The 10,523-nt window shown below is 44.4% G+C and overlaps 1 protein-coding gene across 1 annotated transcript in view; it reads right to left on the bottom strand.

Annotated features, from left to right (window-relative positions):
- The window catches only part of ENTPD6 (ectonucleoside triphosphate diphosphohydrolase 6 (putative)), a 40,032-nt gene that overhangs the window by 22,011 nt on the left and 7,498 nt on the right, over positions 1-10,523 (bottom strand). The window contains exons 2-6 of the mRNA XM_019516163.1: positions 6,692-7,007; positions 5,180-5,256; positions 3,623-3,766; positions 1,733-1,808; positions 283-318 (exon numbers count right to left, since the gene is read on the bottom strand). Of these exons, the coding sequence (XP_019371708.1) occupies positions 283-318; positions 1,733-1,808; positions 3,623-3,766; positions 5,180-5,256; positions 6,692-6,950 (592 nt within the window). The 5' untranslated portion in view covers positions 6,951-7,007. The remainder of the gene's footprint in view (positions 1-282; positions 319-1,732; positions 1,809-3,622; positions 3,767-5,179; positions 5,257-6,691; positions 7,008-10,523) is intronic.

Below are 10,523 nucleotides of genomic sequence, written 5' to 3'. Positions count from 1 at the left end.
TTCTGGTCTTTCAAGGGAGATAGGAACAGGAGCATGTAAACACTTAAAAGGGTGAATGCCTCAGCCAATGCAAGTCAACGGTAAACCTCCCGGTGACTTTATCAGAGCCAGGATTTCACCCATAAGCACACAGTTGCTGACTCACTGCCCCCTTCACCTGCATCTCACCTCAATTACAGCCAAGCATAAGGGAAGCTCACTGCACTGTAGAGACAGGGAATCATACAAACATCAAGGCATCAAGCAAAGTTACACTTTACACCCCGTTCCCAGTAAACGTACCTGTTAAAAAGTTTATTGTGATCCAAGCTGACACTCCTGGCAAGAAAATGTTTTAAAAAAGACATTACTTTAGACAATGCAGTCGGTCCACATCTAAAAACAGCACCAAATAAGCTGACGCACAATAAAAATACTGCCTATTTTAGATCCCTTTTTTGCCAGAGGTATTTTATCTTCTTCAGCAGTTTAGCATCAGATTTTAGGTTATGTGATGAGCAACTTGAGGCATTGACAAGAAGCAAAAAGACCACAGGTCACAGGCTCACATCTAATGCAAAGTCTCAAAAAAGCAACTGGTTTAGAATTAGAAATTAAGTGTCAGATCCTCAGCTAGGAAAATCAGGCTTATTTGCATTGATTTGCAATGCTTCACACTCCAAAAATACCATAGCTATGAAAACCAATCATCTTAAAAAACTTAGGTTAGGTTCCTTAACCACAGAGAATGGACATCTACATTTAGCAATGATGCATTATATTCCCTGTAACACTGGCAAAGAGTCTTTATGAATTAAATAACTGGCAACCTTTTTATAGAACAAGCACACTGGTGAAAAAAATTGGGAAAGCTTTACTGTAGGGGTTTCATTTCTTGGCTCAAATATCAAGAAATCAATCCTTTCATGCTGTCCTACAGCCCGTGTCTGCTGGGAGAGCTGCATCAATTGTATTAGATGCAATACATTTTGGTTATTTTCTTCTTAAATGCTAAGACTCTACTTATCCTCCTACTTTTGCCAAGCACTTTTAAAAATTCTCTACTGTACTTTTTCCCATGATTAAGAGAAAAATTAACAGGCTATAACAGCAAGCAAAACACACAATGGGCTATTAAGAATTTGGTATATTTCTTTAACCTGACCTCAGCCTTCCTCTCTCATTTCTGCCTAGTTAACCTCAGTTTGCATTCCCCCTTCCATTTAACAGCTTTTCAGCTTTAACACACACACAATTAAAATAAAATATCCTTCTAAAAACATTTTAGTACAGTTAGAAGTTATAACTGGATTTTATTATAACGACTTCAACAGGCTATTTAAAGGAATTCAAAAGTTTGGATTTTCAAGAGTAGGAGCTTAAATCTAGGCTTTTCAGATAAATGTGCCTGATTTTCAAAAGTGCCATGGGACTAGCAGCTCCCAATATTTCAACTGGAGTTGTTGACCGTTTAGCACTTTTAAAAATCAAGCCACATATTTAGGTGGCAAAGTTTAAGGCCTCCCTTTTGAAAATCTGGGCCAAAAGCTTTTTGTTAGGCCCAGTTTTATAAGATATAGTCATTAAAACTGAACACCTCCTTCCATGTGGATCGCCAATGAAGTCAAAGGGGATGCTGCAGGTGCACAGAAATATGTGCTGGCATATCCCATTATGGTCCTGAGGCAAGGGTGTCAAAGCCTTGCTCTACATGGTCCTTACTAACCATGAACACCTTGGAAACTCAACCTACCTTCATCAGTTCCGTTCATTATGGACACACAATCATCCCTCACGAAGAAAGGAGATGCCTGAAATATTTCTTTTACCTACATTTAAATAAAAGATAAAATTAGAGGACCCCTTTTGCTAGACAGCAGGGATCTTATATTTATTTTTTAATCTGCATCATTTTTAACGTCCCAGGGTCAAATCCTGAGTTCTGCTGAGCACCTCCTCTGAAATCAGAAAGAGTATCAAGAGCTGAGCAGCTCTTGAGATGTGGCTTGCAAGAAATACTTTTCGGGTTTTCAAAGAGGGCACTGATTTATTCAGTGGTTTTGTACCATGACCCACAGAAACAGAGGATGTAGTGGCTACGTGGGAATGTTTCAGTAGCAGTGGATTCAACCCAAAAGGATGCTCTGTGTTGCTTAGCTATAGTATGTCCATGCAAACAAGACAAACACTGACAGGGTCCCAAAGGCGATCCAGTGTATCCTGCTTTAGCAAGGAGGATAGGGACTATAAAACAGCTGGCATAGGACTGTGTACAGAAGGAAGCAGGGGAACACCACACGTGACTTTCAAGAATCCCATTCTGGTGCAAATCTCTTTAACAGGCAGAGTAATGCTCCAAAAGCACAGGCTAGAAGTCAAAACAACAGCCTTGATGCTCTGACCCAGACTGTAGCAGGACCTTAGAACCTACCAATGCAACTGCATGGAAACTCTGCAGCAACCTCCACTAAATTCAACTGGGCATTGAGTGACACAGCAATTCCTTGTTGCATACACTTTCATGAAAACATTTCTTCTTCCTGGCCAGTCACCTACTCATATGTTCACTCCCCCTTTTAGCCTCCCCCTCTCTGAGACTGTCACTTACAGGAAGAATCTGGATGTCCAGAGCAGTCAATCAACCCTTTCCTTCTCCCATATGGGGTTTCTGTACTCCACCCATCACATCATTAAGACTTTTGCCACTAGGAAGGGGTTTACTTCTCCCCTTCTCCTCCCTGTTGTGGGCTGAGTTAGAGATAAAGTGTTCAGTCTGGGGAGTGAAGCAGCAACTCAAAAACAGGATTCCTTCCTCTTGTAATGATGTTCAGGACCCCCCCATGCTCTGTACCCAATAATGCTTGCTACGCACTTTTGCAATGGTCAGATACAGTACAGGTTCCCCTCAATTTATGCGATACATGCGTTCCCAGAGAAGAGAAGAGCACATACATCGCATTTGCATAAAGTGAACCCACTTCATAATGTAACAAATAGGGATATGTTCCCAAGGCAGTGAGGGAGGAAGGGAGTGAGGCTGGTACTAGGGAAGGGGCAGGGGGAGGGGTCCTGCTCCCAGGTCTGCACAAGGGAGCAAAGCGGAGGGAACAGAGTGGCACTCACCCCAGTCCCTGCTGCACTGGCCCTGGGAGCAGCTAGTGAGAGGGCACAGGCAAAGCCCAGGCGTGGGGGGACAGGCGAAGCATGGTGCAGCCTAGTGGCTGCAGGCAACTGGCGCTGGCCACTCCCAGGGCTGCTGCAGCAGGGGCTGGTGTGAGTGGGGCCCTGGCCCCACGGCCCTTTCCCCTCCCCTCACAGACTTATCTGCTTGGGTGGGCAGGGGGTGCCTATGCCGATCACACAAGAGCGAATTTACCTCACATATAATGAATTATGGGTCTAAAAATGCTCATTGCATAAAAGCAAATTTGCATATACAGAACCTGCATAAAAAAATTGAGGGAAACCTGTATATTATATGGAAATCCAAATGATTTAATGCTGCTCTGCAGTTTATACAACAAAAAAGAAATATGTACATTAGACTGGGAACCACATGGAAGATAAACATAAGTGCAACATTCAGGGTGCTAAATTCTGTTTTGAAGTTACTGAAAAATTATATTTGAATGAAAAGCGTTACCTTATCCAGCAATTTCTGAGCTTTTTCTCCTGGTAGCAGCCGTAAACCAGCTGTTGCTTTAAGGACCAAAGGAGTGAATTTCCACAATTCCACAGGAATGTCTTTCTTGGCTACATCTAGAAGTTCTTGTATTCCCTGGGCACTCTGTGGGTAAAGTAAAAGTAATACAGACTGGGTCTACAGAAAATCTTAGGCAGACACACAAAAAAGGACACTAAGAAACCATGTCTATTAGGGGTGCACCAATAGAAATTTTGGGGGCTGATACCAATAGCCGATTTTTAAGGAGGTATATTGGCCGATAGCAATCCAATTTCCAATACAGCTGTCTGCAGATGGTAAGTGTGTTGTGGTAGACGGGGGGGTGGGAAATCAAGCCCCCTGACGTGAGGGAGGGAGGGAGTGGGGCTGGGGTGGGCTCCGCCTAATTGGGGCAGGGCAGGGCTTTGGATGGAGCCGTGGCTCATCCACAGAGGCAGCTCCTGCTGCTGCTCGCACCCCTGGGCTCAGGGCTGCACTCCTAGCACATGGGGGCTGCGCTTGGGCCAAGCAGGGGTGTTGCTAGGAGGGGGATTGCAGCCACCCCAAATTTTGCCATAGCCCCCCACCCCAGCACCACTGCCTGCCCCAAGCACAGCCCCCATGTGCCGGAAGCGCAGCCCCAAGCATGGTCCCGCAGCTCCGAGCACAACCTCCACGTGCGGGGAAGAGCCTAGTGCGGTCCCAGCCCACCAGGCATATGCCCCGCACCCCCCATGCCCTCCTGGAGGTGCCCTCCCAGCTGGGCAGTGCCTGCCCCACTCCCTCCCTCACCGCAGGGGCCTTGATCTGCGCCCCCATGCCCCTTCTTTCCCTCTCCTCTTCCATCACAACAGGCGTACTAGCTACACACAGCTCTCCAAGCTGCTCAGTGGTGCTATTCACTGCCTAAGTGCTGTGCTGTGGCTGCGTGCATGCACGGGGCATTTATTGGCCAAATTATCAGTCACATCAGGCCGATTTCCAATACAATCAATTTTCTTTATACTGGTGCCGATCCAATATCCAATGCATTGGTGCACCTCTAATCCCTATTCATGGCAGCAATTCATTCCACAGGCACTTAACTTTAAGCATGTATCAGTTCCACAAAGTCAATGGAACTTAAGCATATGCTTGAGTGCGGTCTTGAACTGAGGCCTAAATGGCTGTTTATCTCATCAATTAATTTCCTATATCCACTTACACGTAACAGTGAAGAAAGAGGGGCAGTACTGTTCTTCTTCTTCTTTGTTGTTCAGGAAGACAAGAAGATTGAATAACATAACTATGCTAACTGAAGCAAGCATATAGTAGAAATATTTACGCTTTGTATATTGATTCTCTAAGGTATGGGTTTTGAGGATGCTCCATGTGCCAAGTATAGAAAGACATATATTTTGTGGTCTTTGCATTTATTCACAGCTAAGCCTGCTATAGTAGGAAGTTACTTGATTTGCAAAGCATACACAACACACAATTTATCTTCCATCTCCATCAAAAACATATTTTTATAAGAAAATAGCTAAAAAATGTTACCTTATCAACATCATCAGCATAAGCAGACAGTCCTGGTTTCAATGCTTTGAATGTCTCATGGGTTAATTTGGGAGTTTCTGTATCAAAGCAGTAATCAAGATGAAAGAGATGAATGCTGATGTACAGACAGAAGAAAATTTGGCAGATTACACCACATCATATGCTAATCAAGGCTCATGGGAGTACTTTGAAGCCTCTCTGAAGGGGAATTAAAATGAGCCATACCTTTAAGAGACAGCTCTCACTACAGAGCCAGCCCTTCTCCTAATGGCTTATAGTCATGATTCATGGATAGTTGGTTTCTGCTCTGCCCGGGTTCTGAACCTAAATAAGGCTAATACCCAGCCTTCTCAGAATTTGTTTCATCCCTCACCCTTCCTAGTGTACAAGCTAATCTACTTCTCAAACAGTTCAGGTAACAAGAGTGGAATTTTCCAAAGAGCTCAGTACCAACTATACTGTACTCCTACTGGAATCAATAAATGTATTACTGACTCTCATGTTAGGCCAACGGTGACTATTTTGGGCACTCGCACCCTAAATGCTTAACTACTTCTATAACACAGAATTCAAACTGTCCTGTACTCCAGGACACTGCATTATCAATATGTTTAGACAATTCAAATGTTTATTTCCTTGTGATAAAATAATAAGATACTTAATAACAAACTGATAAAGGGGGAAAAATACAGTTGCACAGTTCTGATTAAAAGATGAATGAACAACATTCAGCCATGTACTGGAAAAGACTAAATGTTTGTTAAGAGCTAAACTGGCCAGCCACTGGTGTCACAGGCCCTCACTGTGAGTCAATACACACCAAGAAAAGCAACTTAATCTGGACCTGAATGATACTTCAGGAATCTTCTATAAATGCTAAGGATTAAATAATATAAGATTCACCACCTAAGTATCTTAAATTACTTAATGAACATTAACTGACCACTTTTTACAATATCCCAGTTCAGTACAGATTACTGCCTTACTAATGGGCAAAGTGGGGTACAAATGTTGAATGGGCATTCCTGAGATCACCTGGTGTGATGGCATAAAACTGGGTCCAAAGCTAAGTCATTCGAAGTTCTAGGCTCTGACTGGAATGCCTCTGTTACTAGTACAACTAACAAAATTCACTTTGAAATTGCTGACCTGTTTAGGGACTATCTGTTTTCAGAGAAACACATTATGATTTAAGCTTGAATTTTTTAAGGGTTTTTAGGTGGCTTTTTTTTGTTAGTTTTTACTGATTTTTATTATGCTCTTCATGAAAACAGTTAAGAGGGAACAGAACAAGTACAAACATTTACATCTTTAGTAATAGATTAAAGAGAAAAATCCTTTGTAAACGATTATAGCTGTGGACAACAAATTTGAGCAATTAGACTCAGGTCTTCAAAGACATTGAAAATTAAAAATAGGATGGTTCCCAAGGAAGACCAGCTAAGATTTAACACATTTCTGGAAAGTGAGTGGAGAGAAGCAAGTGACAGCCTTAACTGAGAGAGTTCATACCTTTTGACTTCTGTGTAAACTTAAAAATATGGATTCGTGTCCCAGTGCTCCCAGCATCAAACATAATTCCATAAAACACAGAAAGATCTGCTGCCAAGGTCTGATGGTCTAGTTTGTCTCCCTTGTTTTCTGTTGTCCCATCTGTTACACCTGACATTGGTTTGGAATCCATGTGCCATTTTATATAAGCTACATAAATAGCTATACAGGCTAGAATCCCAAAAGCGTAGAACCGCTTTGATATCTTCATGGCTTCCATTTATCAAAGAGTTTGTAGCTTCTCTTTCACTTCAAGTTTCCAGATTCCATGTAGCTTCTGAAAAGAAATAAAAAACCCCCATACTTAAAATATTAAACCATTCCTATACTACACACAAAGCCACATTCTTATATGAATGATCTAGAAGCAGATATAAAATAAAAAATGTAGTCACTTCCACATACAAAGTTGTTGTTTTTAGCTTAGGGTTTGTTCAAGAAGGCTGCACAAATGATACTTGATGGAACTGTACACAGGGAATGCATGGAAACTGTCTCAACACGGGCCTCAATAAGGTCAAGTAAAGCAGGGTTGTCAAGCTCATCTATCCCAGGGCCAGATGAGTGGTGCAAGGCCAGTCCGTGGGCTGGATGAGCCCCATACCCACACTCCCACCCCAAAATGCCTGATCCAGAGCATGCAGCACGCACCCAGGCTGGTGTGGGATGTTGGACCTAGCTCACGCCATGTATGGCAGAACCCTGAACCCACCCCTAGCAAGCACCATTTGTGGAACAGTTTGGGACCCAGCCCCAGAAAGTGATGTGCAGAGCACAGCCCAAGACCCGACTACAGCAAGCGCTGCAGGCACCTCAGCTCAAGACCAGCCTCAGGCAGTGCCACGTGCAGCACAGCCTGGGACTGGCTCCAGTAAATACTGTGTGCAGTGCAGTCAGCTAGTATACCATGTGGATATACAGGGTAGCACCAGGGGCTGGATTATGGGGCTCTGAGAGCTGGATCTGGCCCATGGGACACATAATTGACATTCCTGACAAAGGATAATATGATGGGATCAGGGTGATTTTGGCATTTGAAATTAAAGGTTGCAAGGTGAGCTTTTGGATGTCTGATTTGCTTGCAGATGAGGCCAGAGCTGGGCAACTTGGGGCTCCACAAGTTTGTTGATGGTGAGGCTAGGATCAGGGTGTGGAAGATGAAAGTGGTCTTTAGAGTAAGACAGGGATGGGAAATTATTTTGGCTGGCAGGTCATTTAATGAGTTTTGGTGAGCTGTCAAGGGCCGCACACATACAATCTTTTAGAAGATATCATTTTAACAATTTATATACTAAAAATCAAACATCTAAATCGGATTTTAATTCAAAAAATAATTTTTGCTTTGATTTATGTTTTTTGAATAGTGTATATAGAGGCAATTGCATAATAGCTCAACATAAAGTCTTACTCTTGCATACTCTGTGTGGAGTGGGTGAGTGCATGTGTTGGGGGGCTGCCTGAGTGCTGGGTCCTGGGATCTGGTTGGGGATGTGGGGAGGGAAGAAGCGAGAGGCGGGAAGGGGGAAGTGAACACATGCAGCAGAGCTTGGCCAGGCCGTGAGGTGCAAATGCAGGTGTGGTCCACCTCTCCCCAACAAATATGGCCTGCAGCTGCCCCTGCAGCACTCCACTTGGGGACAAGACCCACCTGCTCCTGCCTGGGGCAGCTTGTGCCACTCTCCTGCCCACACCCATCTGGACAGGTGGGAGTACCGACAGCACTGCCCCAGCCACAACTACTGTGCACAGCTTCCCGGAAAAGCTGTTCCTGCTGCAGGCTCCCAGATACTGCTCAGGTCCCCCTGCCTCCAGTGGCTTCCTCCTCATGCTCCTGCTATATCACTTCAGGCAGGGGGAAGCTGCAGTCAGAGGTGGCTTCTGCCCCAGTGCGCAGGACTCCAGCTTCAGGCCACCTTCCACCCTATCTGTCTGCCCAGCGTGATAAGCAGCCACCTGTGGGCGGCCACATGGGTGAAAGGCAGCTCCTCTGAGAAGCTGCATGCACTGGCTGGGGCTGGAGCCAGTGGGCACAGAGAAGGTGCGGGTGGGACTACAGCACAGACTGCCCCAGGTGGAAGCAGGTGGGGCTTGGTCCCATGCAGTGTTGTATCCAGCCTACTGCTGCCCTACAATCAATTAGTGAGTCAGATCTGGCCTGCAAGTCATATTCTGCCCACCCCTGAAGTAAGATATGGCTCCCTGGCAGAAGGAAAGGCCAAACAATAGGACAGTTTTTGCCTTGGGGGCAGTGGACTTCCAGGATAATTGGGATTTTGAGGAGGCTGTGCATCAGTCTGGATTAAAGGGAATTCTGTGGCTTGTGGGCATAAAACAGGAAAGTCAAGTCAGGGAGTTGTGACAGTGCTTGGTGGATTGTTTCCTTCCCTTGTTCATTTTCCTTCTTCATGAGCTTCCAAGATCCTCAGGATGTTTGTTATGTCATTGTTATAATGTATCCAATTACCATGGATTTAAACAATTAATCTCAAACATCAGATGCCTCAGGGAATGGCATGATTTAAAAACTTATGTGCACAGGAGATGAGGACAGAACAGAGCTGGGAAGCAAAAGATACCTGTTCTTTCCACATACCTCACTATCCAAAGTAAAATCCCAGCGCTACTGAAAACAATGGAGGCTCTCTCACCAATTTCAACCAAGCTAGGATTGCACCCCTAATGTTCATTTCAGATAATACAAGGAAAATTTGCATCCAAATATTTGAGAAAACGTGTCATTAGGACAAGAGCAGAATTACACATATAAAAAGTTTTGTGATCAAAAGCAGCTTTGGATGCCTTTAAAACAGGATATTTTCTCTATACAGGCTGCAGCTAGCAGCAATCTCCAGCCCTCCCAGCCACCTGCCCTACATATGGTCATTAATCATGGCCCAAACAGCCTAGTGGACAGGTGCCTGAAACCTGGAATTTTTGTCTCTCAAAATCTGAGCATGCAATATTGTACCCCCTTCAGAGTGCAGATGGATTCAGGGGGCAATTTCGGACCCACATCTTAGTTAAGACAAGAAATTATACAAATCCCTTAAAAGATGCATACATTTTTCCTGCAAGCAAAAGATGGAAATATGGCATTAGCACACTTTCTTCCCAGAACAGAAGGCAGCAAGTATGGACAATGCCAGAGAACGCGTCAATAAATGAAAAGCTGTGTGTTTGCAGTGTATTTATTGAACTTGCAGTTCTGCTTCTATTCAACTGACTTGCTGGTTTGGACTACATTATGGTGGCTCACTGACTGCCTGTGTAATTGTATCTGTCCCAACAGGTGTCCCCGGCAATTTCAACAACCTTGTGAAGAAGACACTCACAGGCAAACTCAAGGTCTCCTACCCACCATGGAGGCAGGGGATACCAAGTTAAATGCACTCAGGAGCCCCAGAAATGCCTCACCTCCGCTACTCACCACCTTCCCTTGCTGCCTCCACTGCAGATTCCTTTTCCAAGTGTATCTTGCATCACCCACCAAAAAGGAGAGGAACAGGGTCTTCCCATGCTTGTACTGATGTTGTATACCTTACTAGACCTTAACAAGCACATAACAAGCCTTGGGAATGCTACTGTTTCTCTATATCTTGTGCAATCACATACCACTGCTCACAGCAAACATGGGTGCAAAACACAACCTTAACCAGAATGCTTGCTGTAATTTACCACCAAAGGAACAGGGGCCAAATGGATGGGCTACTAGCACAGACAAGGCCTTAATCATTTTGAGGGAGATTAAAACTAGGGCTTTAAACTAGGCTCATTGGGGGAAGGGGTATATGAG

Source organism: Gavialis gangeticus, unplaced genomic scaffold (genome assembly GCF_001723915.1).
Source record: "Gavialis gangeticus isolate Ggan-Ray unplaced genomic scaffold, GavGan_comp1, whole genome shotgun sequence".
In the NCBI taxonomy this organism is placed as follows: domain Eukaryota; kingdom Metazoa; phylum Chordata; order Crocodylia; family Gavialidae; genus Gavialis; species Gavialis gangeticus.
Note: the sequence above shows the minus strand (reverse complement) of the source record. Positions and strands in the feature narration are given on the sequence as shown.